The sequence below is a fragment of the Ursus americanus genome, chromosome 17, assembly GCF_024610735.1.
Source record: "Ursus americanus isolate L20-20 chromosome 17, mUrsAme1.1.p, whole genome shotgun sequence".
Taxonomy (NCBI): Eukaryota; Metazoa; Chordata; class Mammalia; order Carnivora; family Ursidae; genus Ursus; species Ursus americanus.
Genome location: NC_142143.1, coordinates 29,199,235 through 29,221,732, shown reverse-complemented (window position 1 = coordinate 29,221,732; position 22,498 = coordinate 29,199,235). Strand labels below are relative to the sequence as shown.

Below are 22,498 nucleotides of genomic sequence, written 5' to 3'. Positions count from 1 at the left end.
AATTATATAAGAGCAATGACAATCTGTATTCTAAGTACAGAGGAACTGACAGCATTGTAAAAGTATATGACATTTAAGGATTAAGTCTCCTTATAAAGTGGAAAACAAATCACCAAGGAAAAAGTAGCTTTTATCAGTGAAAATACAGAGCTTGTGGGCATACAGTTGTCTGATTTTTTTTTTTTTTTTGACTAATAAACAGATAACGTACCAAAACCAGAATGGGTCATTTTTATCTTTTCCACATGCTGGTACACCTGGCATTCTCATCCTTAGGATAATCTCTTTCTCTTAATTACAAGAACGAAAACAGTTTCTTAAAAACAAAGAGTTTTCACAATAGCCCCAAAAGGCATTTGAGTTAAAATGCTTGATAAATCAAAAAAGTTGAATGGGTTAAAAACTACACAGAGCTTTTTTATAAAGTGTTCTGTGACTACTAATATGAAAATTACTGCAAAAATTGGTTCCTTGAAGAAATAAATATGAGGAAGAGGTTACCCACCAACTTACTTGCAATTTGCACGAATATTGAAGATTAAAAGAATGAAGTTCTACAGTGAAAAAAAAAGGTGCTCAATTTCGCAAAGTACTAGAAAAGGATCCGAAAGACTATACACCTCCATGAAAAAGAACAGTAACTGGTAACATCTGGCCAAAACACTTAATAAAAGCTTAAAGAACAGTAGTTAAAATGCTCTTAATCATTTTCCATTAACGTAAATTAATTCTGCCTCTATCTTTTTGATCAACTGAAAAATTAATGTTACTGATGACTATTCAAGATGAACTGACAGTATTGATAAAATGATCAGTGTCTAAAACTTGTTTACCCCAATTATTTCTAATTATTTCAAAACATAAAAAAAAGACAGGTGATTACACTGTATTTCATCACACTGAAACATTCACCATTAGAAATGAAAGATGTTAAATGCCTGAAAAGAAAATACACTCAAACAGCAAGCAAAAAATATTCTTATCATGATAGGTTAATTGTAAAATCCGTTGGAATACTGAGGATCAGAAGGCTCCAGCAGGAAGTATGACTATATTGCTCACCACCATCAGCAATACTACTTAAGAACAGCTAATTTACTTAACACCAGAAAACTGACAAGAGCCACACTCTTGCCATTAAGTACAATTTTATCTGCAAAGCCATTTTTGAAAGATCAAAACCGCCCAAGCTAAACCTTTTTAAAAATCCAATTCGCCTTTTCCATATAACGTATAAAATTAATTAAAGTAAATTAATAATCTTCAACCAGATTACAACTTTAGGTAAACAGTAGTGAGCAAAGGCATCGAAGCTCATTTTTAGCATTCTACTCCAAAACCGGGAACTGAGCTACTTACAGGTGACACTGGAAAAGACTGAGTAGAGTAAGAGCAGATGACTCACAGGAAGGAGGGAGTGGGCCCTGGATTAGGTGACAAGCTACAGGGGGCCTGGTGAGGCTGGACCAGAAGAGCACCGAGAGGTCAGCAGGGCCACACTGGCCGCGCCCTGCAGACCATGGGGAGCTTGGATTTTTTCTGAGTGTGATGAGAGGCCACTGGTGTTTTACACAAGGAAATAAGACAGCCAGATTCTATTTCAGGAACAGGAGTCTGCCCACTGTATGGAAGCTCGGCTGTGCTGCCATGAGGGTAGAAGAGTGGAAACAAGGAGGCCCGAGAAGACTGCACTTGAGAGAAGCCTCTCTGCGGTCTTCCCACGGGTCAATGACAAGCGTTCCTGCTTTAATTTAACAGATGGGGAAAATGGAGGTGATGTGACTTGTCACCTAATGACCATACAACAAAACTTCAGCCAGAACTTTGCCTGGCGGGGCTGTGCTTGGTTTTGTGTCAAGGCTGCCCCGTGAAAGGTATACGTCTTGATGTACAGAGACCTGCAACTTTGAGGGGGGTGGGTGTGGGAAGAGGAGGAGGAAACCTGTGACATCATTTCTAAAGGAAACTAGGAATTTCTGGAAAAAACTCCTACTTTTAGAACCAGAAAGAAAAGAGTAAAACCACGGGTGTGAATTTTCTCCACCAACGAAAGCTTTACACTTCGTACATCGGTTTGACCCTTTCCCGCTTACCTTGACTGAGTAAGCCAGGGAGATAGTGACGGCAAGGGGAAGACCCTCTGGTACGGCAACCACCAGAACCGTGACTCCAATGATGAAGAACTTCACAAAATATTGTATGTAAATCGGGGTGCACTCCGCAAGCCACGGTCTCTTCTGGACCCAGAATGTATCAATGACAAAATATAATACTAGAATGATAACTGTGATGGCAGACATCAACAAACCTTTCCGTATATAAAAAAAAAGAAAAAATGTCATTACTTCAGTAGTCCAGACACTACCCACTGTCAGTTACATATTAGCCACCGAAGAAGTTACCACTGGTTTGAGAATACTTACTTTCATTTTTAATTTCTCTGAGAAACTGTTACCTTTTTTTTTTTTTTTTTTTTGCACCTAGCTCATCATTTGGCATTGTCACATTTAACTTCTGCTTCCGAGTATAGCCCTGTACCCAGGAGAACTGGTAGAAAAGTGTTTATGATTCTTTCCTAGACTTAATTGTATCTTCAGCCTTCTACTAAAACTAAGACAAAATAACAGGCAACGACAAGGAAATACGAAAAGCTTAGAATAAGTGGGTACTTTATACGTTGGCAACTGCTTACTGCTGAAAGAGAAGCTGGTAAAAATCTGATCAATGGGGAGACTTGGAATTAAATACTCAAGCCTATGTTTTTTATTAAAAAAATAATTCTCTCAATTGTTATTTTTTTCATCTTTCCTTAGTGCTTCCTGTTTTACAAACCATTTACCTATTCTGTCGACTAGTCAGCCTTTTACAAATGAGTATTGAAAAATAAGACGAATCCACATGTCTGCACCTAGTAATCCAACCATCTTAAATCCACCCCTTCCCCAACACGGAGGCAGTATTACCCTCCGGCTACATATTACAAAAAGCAAATAAGTTTATCCAATAGCAAATAAACTTATTCAGAACAGAAGCAAAAACCTCACTTTTTCCAACATACTCCTAAGAAGTAGAATTACATAATTTAAGTGATTTTAACAGTATATGCTGATTCACCCATGTGTTCTTTCACACAGATGATACTGCTGGAGGGCACACTCTTTTTAGCTAAGACCTCTGCTTCTTTTCTCCACGCTGAAGTGGTTGCAGTAACAGGTGTTTTCTAGTGAGAAGAGCAACTTAGTAACTTCCGCTCACCAGGACGGTGCTCCAACTGATACATTCAATTCAAGTAAACTGTAAGTTTTAGAAAAACATATACCTAATTTTCTTCAGAGTCAGTAAAAAGATGAGCAAAATGTGTGGTGAAATTTTTATATTAAAATATAGCTGGGGGGGGTGCCTGGGTGGCTTAGTTGATTAAGTGCCCGGCTCTTGATTTTAGCTCCAGTCCTGATCTCAGCGTCCGGAAATGGAGCCCAGGGCAGGCTCTGCACTCAGCAGGGAGTCCGCTCAGGGATTCCCTCCCTCCTCCACGCCCTCTGCCCCTCCCCCTCATTTGCACGCACTCTCTCTCTCCTTCTCTCTCTCCCTAAAATAAATAAATCTTTCAAAAAAATAAAATAAAATAAAATATAGTTGGGTAATCTGCTCTGAGTAACCACACTGCTGGCACTCTCTCTACTGCTCCCAGAAATCCTGAGAAATTCAGAGATGAGAGTATGGGCTTGTGAACTGGGCGGTCTTTCTTTTTTTTTTTTTTTAAGATTTTATTTATTTATTTGACAGAGACAGAGACAGCCAGCGAGAGAGGGAACACAAGCAGGGGGAGTGGGAGAGGAAGAAGCAGGCTCATAGCGGAAGAGCCTGATGTGGGGCTCGATCCCATAACGCCAGGATCACGCCCTGAGCTGAAGGCAGACGCTTAACCGCTGTGCCACCCAAGCGCCCCCCCTGAACTGGGCAGTCTTTAGCACCAATTCTAACCTGACCACTTACTAGCTAGTTCCTTCCATGTACAATGGGGATAAGAGCCCCTAAGCTGCAACGATATCATGAGGATCTGCAATAACTCAAAGACCTGGTATACTGTGGATAAAACTGAAAATATTTTTAAACCCCCTTCCACTCACAAAGCAACAATTTGCAGCCTTAAGTGGGTCAAAGGCCATTTCAAGCAGAAGATTAGCATATTTTAAAAGCAAAACACCTTACTTTCTTCTGTATGTCATACCTGCTTTGCCAATTTGAACAGCCAGCTTTGTGAGTTTCCCTTGTAAGACAGATTTTTCCTTTTTTGGCAAATTTGCTTTCTTTTTGTCTTTTTCATCACCATCTCCACCGTCTTCACTCTTCAAAGGCTGCATTTCCATGGCTGCACCATCCTGGGCTTTTGCTACATATAAGAGCAAATAAAACCTCACTACATTTTTAAAGGCACACAAAACTATTAGTATTTTGAAACGGTTTTTGACACAAATCAGTTTCTTATAGAAACTAGAAAAGATTTAAACACTCAGCTTTGTGTGAGCACTGGTCTATGTCTAGCCAAAGAATAAGACAATAGTGACACTAGGTTGTGAATCTTTGTACCAGATTTGAGAATGTTGTGCCAGGTAATAGGGATGAGGCAGAAGAAACACGGGATCTTAAACTAAGAACTAAATACCAAATCATTTCTCTCCCCCCATGTTGTGTGTGATAATATCCATTTCCAAACACTATAAATTCCTCCCGCATGTGACCATAATGTAGTTCATTATGTGTAAACCATACATATAGAAAAATGTACATATGTTTACAGACCTAAATAAATGCAAAAAACCACTTAAAGTGTATATTGTGTCTTACACATTTTTCCTAGCAATAATATAGTAACCAGTGTTAAAAAACGTGACGTGCTTAAGCTGAAAGTTACCTATCTGGATTTTTCTTAGCTTACTAGCACAAATCGTAGTTCAAATCTTATTGCCATTGTAAAGGCAGCATGACTAAGGCACTGGCAGGAAGAGAGGCTAACCCAAGTTAACATAAACTGTTGATTTCCCCTGCTACATGTATCCTACTTTTGGATGAATACAGTACATAGGAGATATATTTTTGGATATAATGAAAACAAGCTAACTGTACGTTTATCCTTGTGAACTTACCTTTGTTGCGATTCTCAATAGCTCCATCTTGTTTCTTATCTGTAGGAACAAAATAGGAATTAAAGCTTTCCAAAAGAAACAGACGGCCATGCTAAATCATGCAGACGTAGCTCACATTTCTGTAACAGAACTGTTCCACAATGGTGTGTGCCTGTGTAGATGAGAAAGCATCTGGCTTGTAACGACCTGCTGGGTCAATCATTCCCTAGGTCTTCACCAGGGGCAATACTCCAAAATAATCTGGGGCGTCTATACTTATTTGATTTCTCCATAAGACTTTACTCTTTTATATGCTGTAATGAGCCCAAATATGGTACAAGAGGTTCTCAAACTAAATACACATGTAATTCTAAGAAAGGAGAAAGGGGCAGGGGTAGGGAGGGGGGGAGAAATGTCATAAAAACAACAGGCACACAGGAGAGCTGTGTTGGGAAGGAGCAAAACCCACGTAGAGAAGACAGGAGGCGAGTGACTAAAATTAGAATTAGAATGGGCCAGTAGGACTACCAGTTAAGATAACTCACCAAATTAGTTTCAATTTGGAGGAAACAAAGATGAGAATGTCTAAAGCAATAAAGTAATCAAGGAGGGACTAAGTCTATTGTTTGGAGCAGGCAGTATAATTCTGCAAATGAGAAAGCGGGGGCAGAGCCATACAGCAAATTTTTCTTCCACCTTCTCTATCTAGAAGACCTATCTTCAAACTGGGAAACGTGGAACAGAGTCAAGAAGGAACAGATGCTCAAGATAGATGATGAGAGAGTAAAAAGAGTATCTAGCTACTTTCAACAGGCTCTGAGTTCAGAGGCATCAGACAGCTACATTCTAGGCTAGGAAGGAAATGAGAAAGATTACCCTGAACTGCTTCTGGGTAACGGCCAAAGCAGTCAAGGGAATGAGAGAAGGGCTGAAATCCACAGATGGAAAAATGCCCCATTCTACAAAGAAAACAAACAAACAAACAAAAAACAAAACAAAAACATAACCCCGGAATAAAAAATGAGAGACAATGAGCTAGATGTTCATTCCGGGGAATATTTTTGACTGGAATAATAAAAACAGAGGTATAAGGTCTTAGAAAACACAGTGCTTGTTAGAAAAGACACTGTGGGGTCAACAAGAATAAAGTCATGATGCAAACTTCCCTTCCTTTTTACATAGGGTCCACTGACCTTGGACTCCTATAAATTAGAATGCAGCACAGTGTATGGTTAAGACCATAGACTCTTGAGTCAGACAGGCAGGTCTGATCTGCCACTTGCTAGATCTTTGACCTGGAGCAAATATATAATCTCCATAAGCCTCAGGTTACTCATCTTTATGTCCTAAGATTTTAAGGATTAAGGGGCTAATTCACCTAGCATTCAATAAGGGCATCATTATTATTGGTTTTCAAACTGCCTTCCACTCCACCTTAAGAAACCTAAGGAAGCACGGGGAGGGAGGAGGACAGGGACAGGAGAACTTAGAATGGGGGTCTTGCTACCTTCACTTACAGTCAGAACTTTTCAAGTATGTTTTTGGTTGAACTAAAACAACTGAAGACAAAACCCAAAAAATAAAACAACCAAATATTAAAAACATGGTAGTTGTTACAGCAAACCAAGATTTTAGCAAGGTTTTTATTTTAGAAGATCTCAAAATACTTACAGGTAAGAGAGAAATACGGGCTTACTCTCCTAAGTAAAATTAGGTAAATCCAAGTGGTTAAACCACAGTAAACTACTGTCACCCTAAAGAGAAAGAACTGTGGAGCGGCAAACTCCAGCGGGAGAAAAGGGTGGTACAGCGGATACTGAGAAACAGGGTGGAGAGGGCTTTTTTAAAAAGTAACATGCTTCCAGCTAAGTAATTCTGAGCTGTCTCCCTACCTATGACAGTTTCTGGTAAGATCCTTGTGGATAAACTACGGTCAGCAATTTTTGCTGAGGATAGATCACTTCTAGGGACAGCAGATACAATGGGTCAAGATCAAATTTCTAAAATCTTGATATTGAATACTCTGGGCTAAATGTAATAGACAGAATAGCTGTCAACGGAAAGTCTTCATCTTATGTCCAGAAACCAACTACTTAAGTACAGACTGGGAAATGTGACTAGTAGAAAACCTGAAGGAGATGGAAAGCTCAATGAGACCAAAATGTAGACCAAAGTGTGAAATGCTGAACAAAGAAAGCTACGACTGGAGCAGCAGAAGAGATAAGCAAACAGGAAGTGAGAGTTTCATTCACTTTGCTGGCCAGATAACGGAAGGATGCTAAAACTAAAGAATTAACAGAGTAAGTAAAGCCACTGCAAGCGCTCAAGTAGATGCTGGATTTGGCTACGGTGGACTGTGACCTCCACAAAAACTGGGAAATGGAAGGGACTCCATTAATTTCACCACCTGAAAGTACCATACTGAGTAACTTTCTGTAGAACGTTTCATATCAGAACCTCATAAAAGAAGTGCATTTTTCTGTGTCAGTTCTTTTAATCAGGTGCCAAATTTGCAAATGCCAATTCTCACAGACAGTTGCTGATCTTACTTTTCTTTTCCTTTTTCTTTTCATCTTTCTTTTCTTCCTCTTCACCTCCAGCTCCAAGTAAGGTAAAAATAATTCCAGTTTGAGAATTAACACCTACAGCAGTAACGACCATTCTTCCGGAGCCTTCCATTACATGGGTACCTACAACAGAAAATATGTTTTTTAAAATTGTTATGGCTTTTTCCTCCTACCTTCAAATTTCAGTCTTCAGCCATATTGTCTTTAATATCCAGTACTTAATAAGACAAATTCAGTAAGACATTAAATAACCTAAATTCTTATCCTTAAGGTTTTAATTCTGTAATCTATCTCATCTGAATTCAAAGCTCACTCCACTACTCATTTATCATGTGATATTGGGCAAATTATAACATCTCAATTCCTCACCCATAAAATGAGGATAACAGTACCTACCCTTAATAAAAACAATGAGACTCAAATAAAGGTACAAATGTAAAGTGCCTTTGCACACTGCCTGAAATTTGTGGGGGTTTGAGGAATGCACATTAATTTTAATTAAAAAATTACTATCATGATCATTTATTGACATTTCTGAGAAACACATGGCTTAAAAAAAAAGAAATGTGCTTTACAACCAAAAGGATTCCACAGCAACAAACGCCCCACTTACCACACCCAAACCCAAATTTCTACCTCACCCAGGGTTCATCCCAGCCGGCCTAGATTACTGCAACGCCTCCTAGCCAGTCTCTCTTTCCAGTTTGTCCTTCCTAAAATGTGAATTTTCTCACAAGTGCCTCATGGCTCAAAAACCTCTGATTCTCTGCTCCTGCCGCCTTGGATCAAGTCTAACATCTTCACCTCGAGATCAACCAACCCTTCACACTTTTCGTCCACTACCCCAACATAATATTCCATGACAGAAAGCTATGGAACAGAAATGGGAACGCTCATTGTATTCTGACTGTCCCTTACAACAATCGTGCAAGTTGGTAGGCATTATTTTTTCTTATTTTCTAAAAATATGCCCAAGGTTACACAACAATTAAGTGGCAAGACGAAGACTCAATCCAGCTTGGTCAGGGGACAAGGGGCATATTTTTCTTTAAATACAAAGTCAGTAAGTTTGCTGACTGTTCTCCAACTTGTACATACATATCTCTGCACCTTTCCTGATTAAAAGGCTTCCCATCTCTCTACTGTAATATTTTTGTGAATTTTAAGTGGCTTTCAAAAGCAACTCTTTTTTTCTGAACTCTCAATAAAATCTTCTTTACAGTTATCATGTTTATTCAATCTCTTAGTTTACAACCATATGGGGGACACGTTCTGTTGCCCCTACCATCTTATATACCAAGTCAATGCACAAAGGTTAGGTGCTAAATAAAATCATAAAGCATCTGTACTTATTCCAGTAGTTAAAAGCTTATATTTGTCTACTAATTACTGGCGAACTTATCCAATGTGAATATTTGAGGCCTTAAATTTTCTTGCTTTTATTCTTCATTTTGTTGTTGTTGTTGTAAGTAGGCCCTGGCCCCAGCATGGAGCCCAACGCGGAGCTTGAACTCATGACCCTGAGATCAAGACCTGAGCTGAGATCAAGAGACGGATGCTTAACCAAATGAACTACCCAGGTGCCCCTGATTTTCTTGCTTTTAAAAAATCTATATTCTGAATATTTCACTAATTATTAGCTTCTCTGTCAGTGAAAAGGCAAAGAAAACAAGAAATGAAATTCAGGAGAGTGAAACAGTCTTTACTGAGCAACTTCTACAGATAAAAGGCAATTTCTTTAATGATTCTGGCTTTTGGTAAATTCCAATTTTTTTTATGTTCTATTCCTCCCCACCACAGGTAATCAGATGCTGGCGGTTAATGTGCTCAGGCAAAGCAAACAGTTTTTGTTCTGGTCACATCCCCACTGCTAACTGAATAACTGCTTTTAAAAATCTAAATTTAAAAAGCCAAGAACAGCAGTGAGAGATGGCATCATGAGAATACATTTAAAAATAAATGCATTTTATGTTTTTTAGTACATTTTTGGAATAGGGAAATAAATGCAGAAAAACTTTCCCACCCACATTACGATAAGGGACACTGCAAAGTTATTTCAGTCTTTTCTTCACCATGGAAAATTTAGAGTTCTTGCGGTACACTTGGTGTGTTAGGGACCTGAGTCTACATAAAGCTTACTAGCAATCTCTGTTAAAATAGAAAAGGACCAAAGTTCAGTGAAAGGACATCAACCTGAAGAGCGAAGCACTAGGTAAAGCAGCTAGATGTACGCAAGAGTCCATGCAGCATACACGGCAAAGAGGCAAGAGAATACCACCTCAGTCGGCCAAATATCGTGGCCCAGACAGTCTGTGGTGGTTAAGGTATGATTAGACTCCTTCCCCTCCTCAGAAAGACTACAGATTTTATCCGGTTAACAATTACGGTTTCTCAGAAGTATGGCAAGGAATAAGTAAAGTTAAGTATACGTTGTACTTAAACACATCATACTTCTTTATCTAAGATATGACTATTTGGAATGAATTACAAGTACATCCATGTAAAGAAAAAGCCAAACAGGATGTTCTTGGTAGTGTAGAATTTTGAAGGTGTATAGATCCCAAGATTTTTCTGAAGAACTAAGTCTGTATTATTTTTGGGACCTCCACCCTTTAATAATGGTGTTTATAAATGCATACATACGTAATTACTCTGATCTTTAGTGCTGCGATGTTTTGCAAGCAGCTTTTTAGCCACACATTTGCAAATCTTAAAAAGGTAATAGTTACACTGAAGTATATGCCCGGAAGTTGTGACTCTCAACTGACTTGTCACAGGTTTGACTTTGGTTTCAGTAAAACCATATTCAATCAGTTAAAATATAAAGTTCACAGAGAAGAACTGAACAATTAAAACCACCAAGTTATTACATAGTTAAATCAGCAGAAATGTCCTTACAATGTGTAAAATGTTAGCATTCCATTACCATCTGAAAATGCTAACAGAAGACAAACAGGCAACATTATGCTTGCTCCAAGCTCTGGTATAATTCAGTCTAACAAACATATGTAAACAATGGTCTTAGAGGCAATTTTGTAAATTCTATAAAGAATACTAGAAAATTAAGAGTAAAAACCTGGAACTCAAACATGAAAGAACTGGCATGCTTTTGGAGTCAAGTTGTGGTACTCTGGCTTCGTCTCATTCAGCATTTTAGAAGGCCGCGTGTAAACTTTCCCATCATCCCTTCCCTTTTATTTCCAATTAACCTCAGGTCAAGCTACCCCAGTTATTGTTACAAGAGCCTCCCAGGTAGACAGCCAGCTCCCCATGTCCAACAGTCCCCTCACCCGAACAAATCCTGCTCTTCATTCTCAGAACATGTCTCACCTGTGCGCAAATCCAATTCTCCCTAGCAGATGTGGTGCCAGTGCTAGGCCTCCCGCTGATTAGTCATGTAATCTTTGATAAATAATTTAGGTCCCAGATTTATTCCTCAGCAGTTAAATGAGGGAGTTGGATTAGATCAATTTTAAGGATTCTATCAGTTCTTAAAAAAAAAACACAACAAAACCCAAAAACCTATCCTTGGTACTTCATCATAGAGAATCATTCTTTAATTTTATACATCAACAGGCCTTAAGAATAAACGTAAGACAGAAAAATAGAAAAGTAGCAATCATTAGGCATATATTTTGGTTTTACCATTACACTAACACTAACACTGACTCTCAAAAAAAAATTTTTTTTTTTTTTTTTTTTTTTTTTTTTGACTGAGGCTCCTCATTTGTAAAATAGGGCTCTGGATTCAAAGATCTCTAGTCTCTCTGCCAACTTAAAAAAAAAAAAAAGTCCCTAAGGATTGTAAGGGTAGAAGCTAACATAAAATACAGAATCCTTCACACTGTAGGCTCTTAGGGAAACTGTGTTTGCTGACCACGGTATACAGTCGTGGAAGAGAAAAGAGTGCAAAGATAAGAAAGAAGTTCATACCTGATAGCAGTAAGGGATCCTTATCTAACGACTTCTTAACATGATCAGATTCACCAGTCAATGAGCTTTCATCAATTTTAAGATCATTGCCTTGAATCAGAATGCCATCAGCTGGAAGAAGATCACCTAAAACAGAAAGCAATGGTACGCTCAACGGTAACCACAATGACCGTAACTCTGCCTCTGGCCAAAGAGGTATTGCTCCTTTCTACTTACCGTATTTCACCTGAGCAATATCTCCAACGGTGATGTCAGCTACAGGTATCTGAATGACCTGACCACCCCTGATGACTGTGAACTTCTGTTCTTGTTCAATTCGACTCTGCAAACCTCGAAACTGTTTCTCTTTACTCCAGTCATTGAAAGCTGTTACTAATACCACACACACTACTGACAACAGGATGGCAGCGCCTTCAATCCAACCGGTTTCACCTTCACCTTCTTCCTCTCCAACAGAAACTTCTCCACAAACTACATGGAAAGAAAGAAAATGCTTATCCAAAAAAAAAAAAAAGATTCTGAATTGATGACAATGGACATTCGATAAGTTAATTATGATGTTTACATACCTTGTTAATTTTAGTCTAAATACCTTCCTGAATGCAAAGCATTCCGCAATGGGAAGAATGCTTACTAGGTCAAGTTCCCTGCCACTGAAGATTCGCACCCTCAGGACAGGGAGGCAGTCTAGGGTTCTAGTTAAGAGTAAGGACACTAGAGAAGACAGCACAGCCTCCAGGCAAGTTACTTGTTTTTGAGACTCCGTTTCTTAATCTGCCAAATTAGGATAACATCACCTAGTCCACCAGAGTTGTGAGGATTAAATGAGAGAACACTGTAACATAGGCAGAGCAGTGGCTGAGAATTCCTTTGCATTTGACCAATGGTTAATGCTATTATTACATATATTAGACAAGATATACATGAAAACTTAAATGCTATGTGCTACCCATGAATCATGAATTTACTGTATCAATTTTACAGGAGTACAAGCAAAACTTGGTTTCCATAACATGAAGAGGTAAGCCAAGTGCTACTCATTAATCCAACTATTGGGGCACCTGCTCCAGGTGCCAGACACTACTTTAGGAGCTGGGGATATAGCAGTAAATAAGACACACAAGCTCTCTCTTCGCATGAAACCCATACTCAGATTGGCAGGTGCAGATGGTGTATGAAGGATTCAGATAATAAAACAAATAATTAATTTCAGATATAGTAAATGGCATAAAGAATATAAAGAATGGTGATGTGCTATCAAGTGAAGAAAGGGCTGACTGCCGTTTGTGTGAATACAGAAGGCCCCGCTGAGGTGTCCATGACACTTAGGCCAGCAGCCAAATGATAAAAAGGGAACTAGCCATACAGTGGCTTTAGAGCATTCCAGGGAAAGATTAACATCAGGACAAAGGCTCTATGGCACAGGAAAGTTATAAAAGAATGAGGGAGGAAAGAACCCCAAAAGCTCAAAATTGAAGGTCAACAATATTGAAGAAAAAACAACGAAACAGTACTGTTTAGACTTTGGGCTATAATCTATTTGTGAGCCTAAAATCAATTCCGTGGCTCATGACCAGCATTTTAGAAAAACGAAACACAACAAAATAAAAAGGATATACACAGAGTAAAAGTAAACATTGTTTCTTAAAAGTTTACTTTGGTTATTTATAAATTCACATGAAGGAATATGTTCTTCTGTATATTCCTATATAAATTCCTTCCTTCTAAGGGTTGAATTGAAAAATCTGAAAAAAATCAATGGTTCTCTTAGGACAGGTAAAGCAGGAAAAAGATTATTCAAAGAAAAGAATGAGTAAATGAATGATACTAGCAATGATTAAAGCATATTCCAGAATAGAGAGCATGAACCAAAGATATGATTTGAAGTATAAAGATGCTGAATAAAAATTAATCCCGGAGGGGTATGTGGGACAGATGAAGAGAGAGAACACAGAGACTGTAATGAAATCAACTGGTGGTGGTGAAATAGAAGAGATGATGTGAAGAATTAAAAAAAAAAAAAATCCCAAGGACCATCGACAGGATTCAGCCACCAATGGGTACAAAAGCATGTTCTCCAAAGGTGATGGCAGGACAATCCATCGAGAGTGCTGGCTTCCCCATCCAAATATTAAGACTACTCTTTGAATTACATTTGAGCTGAAGAAATGACCCTGTATCACTGTACACAGTAACTAGTTAAATGAATTTATGGTTAACAATGTTCAAAACAGTAGAAGCAGTAGGACAGCTTCTCCTGCCCCTTCCCCTTGTCCAGAAGATAGATTTGCTCTCTGAATTAGGTGGAACAAGTCTGGACTCAAGAACAGATGAAGGTTGAAATACAATGTTGACCACTTTTCCCAACTTGAAATACAGGTAAAATATTATCTTCCAAATGAAGCATTTCAATGGATTTTTATCTCATTGGTTAAAAATGTAAAAATGCAATATGTTATTAATAGTGTGCAAGAACAACAGACTGAAAGCAGAAGATGGAATTTACCAGTCAAATGTCAACAGAAACGTTTATGTAACTGGTAGATGGGAGTGAAAATAAATACCATTAGTGAGTACACTTCCTGCATTTGGATTTACATAATACTGTAAGTTTCTTTTCAGCTGTGAGAAACATTAAAACCAAGTTCTGAAATAAACCAAACTCAGACCCAAATCAAGGGAAATCAAGGTTAAATCAAAACTACAAAATACAATAATGCATACTCAATCATGCTATCAATAATGGTATTTTATGGTTATTAAGTAACATCAAAATTTTAAACCTCATTTCATCTTTTTAATATATCAATGTATATTTTTGCACATGCTTAAGACTATGCACATTATAAAAATACAGTATATACATTATAAATATACACATTCTGTAGACAGCTCTAAATACATATAATTCACAAATGCATCATTTGGAGATATATGTTCAGAGATCTTCCCAATAAGGTATGTAACCAAAAAGTTTAAAGATCAACACGCCAGAGATTAAGAGGAAAGGAATTATGAGACAATTATATCATTCTCAGCTTTAAATCTCACATGCATACTTAGAACTAGATGACTGAATATTTCAAAAGAGAACATGAAACAAGTTCGTGCCATATTTCATTTCATATATAGTTCTACTTTAGATTATATAAAGTTAGAACGATCTTGAAACAGATGGTAGTAAAATACTTCTAGAAAATAAATCCTTTTCCTACTGATGATCATAACAAATTTTTAGAGCAGCTGCAATGAAAAGAATAATTACAAAATCAAAGTTACAAAAGGATTGTAGTTTACCAGTTATATATATATAAAAGTATTTTAATAGTGCTTTCAGTAAGGTCCAAGTACAAATATAATTATAAAAATCTATTTCACCAAAAGTGTTTCCCTATAAACATATTCACTAGAGAGAGATGTACAGTCTAAATTCCGTCTTCGCTCTCTACTGCAAGGCAAATACTCCATTCTTAAAAATTCTCCACTTGAGCTACTTCTTGGGTGGTGTATCAGGTGTTTACATTAACAGTCTAAAGAAGCAGTTCTCAAAAGTGTGGTCTAGGAACCCCAGGAGGAACCCCCAAGGTCAGAACTATGTTTATAATAATACTAAGATGTAATGTGCCTTATACTTCAGAATGCATAGTGGAATTTCCCAAAGACTACATTACATGTGCTAACACAACACACTAAGTGCAGAAGCAGAAGACAATCCCGTTATCTTCAATTATGCCAGACATTAAAGAGATACAAGGACATGAAGAACACTACTACTAGTCTTTTCGTTATTTCATTTAACATCTCATTAATAATAATTTCAGTAATTATAATTTTCTATTATAACAACATAGCACTTAGTTATAATTTTTAAATGCAATAATATTTCTAAATTTCTCAATTTTAATTAAGAATACAGTAAATTTCCACAGACATAAGTCATATAATCAAAAGCTCTTTGGAGTTCTTAATACTATGAGTGTGTAAAGAGGCCCTGAGACCAGAAAGTTTGAGAACCATCGGTATTACACTAGTGACTAAAGATTTGTCTACAGTATGGGTTATAGTGCTTATTTTCACACCAAAGAGCACTAGTAAGAAATTTTCAGAATTTGGATTTCTAGGACTGTAGATTTACAATTAATGGATTTCCTAACTTAGTGTTAAAACATAACATGATGAAAAGATACAGGAGTACACTAATAAATGTTAAAAAAATGCAAACACTAACATTTCACCACCTTCTAGTAGATTTTAACTCTTTTTTTTTTGAAGTGTCTTATGACACCAACAACTCTAGAGTATCTTCCAAGTTGGACCTAATGCCAGTATTCTTCTTAAGCAAATTTGGGAAAGGCTTGTCACTAATATCCTACAAATGAAAGCAGTCCAAGTTCCAAAAAGATTTGTCCTTGTAACAAAATCCACTCCCACTGAAAATATTTTTCTTTATTCTTCTTATAATCTTGAGGTAAAAAATGTTAAAAGTAAAAAAATAATCTGCCGACTCACTGAATTCTAGAATACCAATTCCCAATATTCTATAATGCTAAGTGGGTAAACTGAGCACTCCAGAACTCAGCTATATGTTGCTGAATATGGTACAACCTTTGTCGTATAAAAAGATACACACATTTACACACCTTCAGGCCTACCCACACATGCACACACATACCTTCAAGAGTAACCCACACAAAACATACTTTTAAAATCTGGGAGAACACATATCAAAATGGTATAGCAGTAATCTCTAAGAAGTGAGATTTTGGGTGAATGTTATTTCCTATGAATTGTCACTTTTCCCTCTTCCTCTTTCTACAGCAAAATATGTATTATTTATTTAATAAAAATAAATACAAGTCTCAAAAATAATTTGGCTCAATGTTGACAAGAATATTGCCTAAATCTTTTATTTAGATGAGTGATTCTCAGTCACAGGCAATTTTGCCTCCTAAGAGAAACCTGGCAATATCTAGAGGCACTTTGGTTGCTTCAACTAGAAGGTGGTATGATGCAGGGCAACAAAGAATGTTCTCGTGAAAAACAAAAACAGTACTGCTGCTGAAAATTCCTGATCTATACTGGTCTCAGATAAACTGACCTATTCTGTGACCAACTGTCCCAAACAAACAAAAAACCTAAAAAACCAACACAACTCTCACATAAGCTCCAGGCATACCTTTAATGGAATTAAATCATTGCCTAAGCCAATGTTTAGAGAGTTAGCAAATATTTATCAAACTCTTCCTAACTTAAAAGGCATAAGAATAAAGTTTTACAAACGGAAATATTGGTGCATCACTCTTCTGATATATAAACTACTATTGGTTCACTCAATAGTTATTTAAATATAGTGAATTTAAATATAATGAGCAAAACCCAAGCTAGATTTCTTAGCACTTATAGAATGTACTGTCAACGAATATCCATTTTACAATAAACTTATTAAAGAGAGAATAAGAAATTTAAAAAAGAAATGAAGAACATACAAAGGTGAGAGAAAAACAAAACCATTTGTAGCTACAAGTTAAAGTAGATATACCATAGTACAATGTATTTTCCACTGATCAAGATACACTGTAGTAGAAACATTTCTGGAATGGCAAGGCAATTACCAAATCATGCATATAATGACACAATTTAAGAACTTGAAAAATAATGGATTAGGGAGAAGAACAGAATTATGCTTTCATAATGCTTTCCAAAATAATTTAAAAAAACCCAAAATTAAAACTGTAATTATTTCAATATAGTGTTAAAAGACCTTAAGAACTGTGATGGCACAAACCCCATTGTATATATGGCTTAGCTCCTTGCCAACACATGGTATGCACATTTTGGCAGGTTTTTTCACCTCTGTATTTCACTTGGAGGTGCCACTATCTCATAGGGTTACTGTGAAATTACCCGAGATGGTATATGGAAAGAACTATTAAAAGCCTTACTAGAATGATGTCTAGCATGGTCAATAAATGCCAACCTATTATTATTACATTTTAAATAAGCGAATGAGCTGAACTTACTAACATCACACATAAAAGTCTTTTTTCTCCCCCCTCCCCAATTTACTTACGTGCATTATCCCCTTCTGGAGGTTGATAAAAAGAAAGGCCCAATGATACTATGGCTGCGATTTCTAGTATAATTAAAGTGACATCTTGTAATGCTTCCCATACTAACTGAAGAAAGGTTTTTGGCTTTTTAGGAGGTATAAAATTCTTTCCAAACACTGCTTCTCTTCTCTCTATATCTGCAGGGTTTCCACTTAAACCTAGTGGAAAGAAACAAATTTCAGTGAAAAGTTTCACTATTTACAAATGAAAATACCTATTTTATTCAAAACATATTCATTACACTTTAGATTTCAATTCGTAAAATCCTTTTGATAGGATTTTTATGCATTAGACCAAATGTGCAGAATTTAAATCACTGAAAACCGTGTATAGTACTTTGAAAGGACATTTCAGGTCGATAGCTCAAGACCGGATGAAGAATTTTCACTTTCCCGCACTGCTTATTTTTGATCTTACTACCTTATACCATCTTGTAGACTGCCAGAGACCAGAACTGACAGGACAGCGGGATGGGTTTTACATTGGCATTGAACATTTCCCTGACCTTTATTTATGTGTTTTCCCTCCAAAAATGGGGAATTATGTATTTATTTGATTTACTTACAGCATCTTGGTTTGAGTGAAAATCTTTGATTTCCCTCCTGTTTACCAAAGAACAATGAAAAGTTACTTTATCACAAACTCTAACACGTCTCTACTAAAATGTCTGTTCTATTTGGACTGATAAAAGACTTGAAAGTCACAAAAACCAGGACACTGAGGATGACTTTTCTTTTGAATTTTATTTTTAGGGTTTAGTTCCAGCTTGGGAAACAGGTAGTGCTGACTGCACCCACTGTCACCGCAAGGGAAAAGGCGCAGTGCAGGACGTAGCATTTATCGCCTGGAGTGTGGAAGCGGACAGCCGCGTGAGAGGAGGTTAAGAGATGAACATCAATTTCGCCTTGCCTTCACCCCATCTAGCAGGTCCTCCTCTCATTTAACCCTGCCAATCCTATCAAACCTAGATATGTTCCCATTAGCGAAAGCAAAGTATCTACACATTTACATTTGGGGGGGGGGGCGTATGAAAACACAGGTAGCGGTGACAAATGACTGGTTTCCTTCGTCTGTTTAAAAATATCAAAAAAGAAGACAAAGGTGCCAGAATGATACAACTTTCAATTTATCATCATAAATTTAAATTTATAATTAATTTAGTTAATTTCTCTTGCGGGTGGGTGGGGAAAGAGCTCATTCTAAGAGAACAACAAAGGAGCAAGACAGGAAAACAGCCAAGCTCTCGGTTTTTAGTGTTTCAGCTAGGAATCTCAATGTGGAGGGAGGCAGAGAGTAGAAGACAGAACAAAGAAAGTATACTGCTAGAATAAACAACAAGGAATGAATATAAATTTTTTAAAGTAATTATTTACTTTGTTAAAGGTATCAAGAAGATTCCAGAGACGTTTTCATTAGCAACTGTTAAACAAGGTCAGTCCATTCTGGGCAGAAAGCATTTTAGATTTTCTGATGACAAAACTCACCACCTGAAAGCTTCCACAGAGCTCCAGGCTTTGAGACAGAGTTTAACAGAAAGAAAGGAATCAAAGGATTGTACTAATTGTGACCAGGGGAAAAACAGTATGAGAGAAGAAACTTGCAAATTATAATTTAGGATCTACACAGTTTCTTCAGACTAGGGCAATACTCCCCAATCACAGCTAGCTGCAAGCAGTTAGCGCTGGTCCATGGTTTAACTGAGGGACAGGACAAGCCATGTAGTGACGTTTTCCACAAAACAAAATTTGTTTTGAAGAACTAAACCTTGCAATGTTCTGAGATTATATGCTTGCTGCTTTTTGAATTAAGTGTCCCTTCTTTCATAAAAAGATATTAAACAGTAAGTTTGTTTTTGTCATGTATTTTAGTGATCTTACTAGCAAGAACCAAAGATTGCATTTCTTCCCTGCGTCAGTCTCCAATTTTTTTTTCTCAGAAATCGTCTGAAGATATTGGCTCTATCAGTTTAACTCACACTTACAGAACCGATCATTAATTACATATATTTAACAACTAGTAGTTTTAAAGATCACTATTATTAACTATAAAAATAACTGATCAAAACTTACATTGGTTAGAACAAAGGCCAATATTTTATGTTAATGCTGATAAAAATGGCCACAGAGCCAAAGACAGCTTAAAAATGTAATTGGAGGGAATTTAGAAAATAAAAAAGCAGCTGGTCCTAAGGGTTACTGTAATTCTTCTATACCACCACGAAGCACACACCTAGGACGCAACATCAATAAAGTCATCTGGTTTAGGAACCAGAAGACTTAGATTCCAGTTCACCTACTGAAATTTTGCACAGGTGACTTAACTTCTGTGGCAGTTGGGTAGGGGCATTAATATTTGTTGGTGTAACTTATGAAGTTGTTTGGAAGGGCCTAAGAAGGCACAAAATATCAAATCATAAACTATAGAGTACTAGCTGTTAAGTAAGGGGATAAGTTACAAACTGAACACTATAGGTTTTACTTCTATTTGAGGGGCAATTAATTTCCATTAACATAAAACAGTAAACTTATATAACCTACATATAATGAAGTCAAGAGTTTTGTAACAACAGACAGTTCCCCACCAGGTATTTACTACTTCAAGGGACTACTCTACATCTGCGGAATCACTGTGAATACAAGTTATACATTCAGCAAGCTTATCGTATACTGGAAGGTAACAAAGAAACAAAGTAACATAAAGAAGATTAGTATTTATTCTAAGGGTAACAGAAACCTGTCTAAAACAGAATGGTTTTAAAGCACTGCAGTAACTGATCTCATTTTAATTGTTCTGTGAAGTATAAACTGAAGAGTTCAAGAGTGGAGGGAAAAGACCATTAGGAAGGCCATTACAGTACAAAGTAAGAGGACGGTGGCTTGTTTCTGAGTTTTTAAGTGGCTCTGCCAATTATCTTGTAAAAAGATCAGACAGAACTTGCTAAAGGACTGGACTTGGATGAAAGAAAAAGAATAAAGAACGGTATCAGATGGGGGGGGCATATACATTTAAATGGATGGATAGTAAAGACATTTACCAAGATAGAGCAGGCTTTGGGAATTACAGAGTTAAGTGGGAAAAAAGAGGCAAGAATTAATGGTTTTCATTTTCTAGATTTACACAAGAGATGCCCATTAAATAACTAAGTGGAGTTGTCTGTAGACAGCTGGCTAGCCATATTCGGAACTCAGAGAGAGGTCTATACATCATCAATGTATAGATGATTCTGGAGCCATGGGCCCAATGAGAGCTCAGAGAAAACAGACAAGAGAGAAGGGCTGAGGCTAGAGCCTTGGAACCCTCCCAACATTTGAAGGTCAGACAGGGGAAGCAAAGGCAACCCAAAAGAAATAGGCAGGGATTGGGGGGGGGGGCGTTCAAAAACAGGCTCATATAATACTATGAAAGCCTAGAAAAGGAGAGCTTTGTTTTGTTTTAAAGATGAAGACAACGTGGATCATTATATCAAATGATTAGGATGAAGACAGAGAATGGACAACTGGCTTTCACTAGATGGAGGCTGATGACCTTGATAAGAAATCTTACAGTGGAGTATTGTGAAGAAAATCTGATCAGAAAGAACTGAAGCGAGAGTAAGAATTAGAAAGTGAGTGGAAACTATGATCATAGAACTTCTTCTAGGAGTATGACAGAGCAGAGAAAAATAAAGCAGTGAAAGTGAATTAAAGTGGGTAAATAAAACCCATTACCCTTTTTAAAAGATGACTGATAGATACTAAGGCAAGTAATTCACCAGTGGAAATAATTAAATAGAGAAGACAACACAGGAAACACAGGCTAACACTAGAGTAAAGCCTTTGAAGAGCCAAGGGGAATGGAACCCAGGGTGTAAGTTTTAACCTGCTGTTAAGTGCAGGAAGAGGCTTCCACTGTTGGGAGAGAGAAAGCAAAGCTCTTGGGGGAAGGGAGATAGCTAAGCTGATGAAACTGGTAATGAGACTACATGGTCCCAGTTTCAAAAATAGAGTACATATGACATGAAATCATTAAGTATAACTTATGAATAAATATAATGACAGATCTTCTGCCTAGGCCCATTGGCTCAGTTGATGGTAGTGTAGTGGCAAAGAGGCAAAGGGAATATATAGCTTTGATCTCCTCATGGCCTAGTTAGCTTCACGAACAGAAAATACATTTTTAAAAACCATCAAAAGTAGCTATAAAAATGAATCAAGAAAACCTGATTTTTAATGGAGCTGGGAAGCTACAAAGGGAGAATTCTCATACATGTAGCACTCATGTCAACTTAAATGACCAACAGGAAGAAGATTTCTACATGCCTCGGTAACAACAGACTGCCCACCATTTGCAGCCAATGAGAAAATGCCACAGCCTTGAGTTCTTGCTCTTCTTCAATGAAGCTATATTCAAAACAACTCGCCCCATCTCATCTCAGAACCTAATAAAAGCTAGCCTCCCCACTGTCTCTTCACACTTGCCTATGGTTCACCATAGTCTGCCTGCCCTGACTTGCAATGCCACTGTTATTCCTGAATAAACTTATCTTTGTTTAATTAAATTACCATTTGTTTCATTTAAGGTTGATATTACCTGGTGTCAGAAGTGGGATTGGAAGGCGCTGAACCCCTAGGGAACTAATGACCCTCACAACTGTTTTGTGGGTCCCACTTGAGCCCCTTGCACTCTTCATTTCTGTAAGTTGTCTTTTTTCCTTTTGGCTCAGTGAGTTTCCTCTGGGATTCAAGCTCCCTCCTTTTGGTTCAACTCCCTGACTTTATCTGGG

General features: G+C 37.4%; 1 protein-coding gene across 13 annotated transcripts in view; it reads right to left on the bottom strand.

The window, feature by feature from the left end:
- The window catches only part of ATP2B1 (ATPase plasma membrane Ca2+ transporting 1), a 125,351-nt gene that overhangs the window by 33,405 nt on the left and 69,448 nt on the right, over positions 1 to 22,498 (bottom strand). For all 13 annotated transcript variants that reach the window (XR_015727141.1, XR_006776510.2, XM_045779914.2 and 10 more), the window contains 7 exons: positions 17,697 to 17,894; positions 11,843 to 12,097; positions 11,627 to 11,752; positions 7,676 to 7,816; positions 5,148 to 5,186; positions 4,232 to 4,393; positions 2,094 to 2,308 (listed from right to left, as the gene is read on the bottom strand). Coding sequence is in view for 11 of the 13 variants with exons in the window: in XM_045779914.2 (XP_045635870.1) it covers positions 2,094 to 2,308; positions 4,232 to 4,393; positions 5,148 to 5,186; positions 7,676 to 7,816; positions 11,627 to 11,752; positions 11,843 to 12,097; positions 17,697 to 17,894 (1,136 nt within the window). In the remaining 2 variants the exon portion in view is untranslated. The remainder of the gene's footprint in view (positions 1 to 2,093; positions 2,309 to 4,231; positions 4,394 to 5,147; positions 5,187 to 7,675; positions 7,817 to 11,626; positions 11,753 to 11,842; positions 12,098 to 17,696; positions 17,895 to 22,498) is intronic.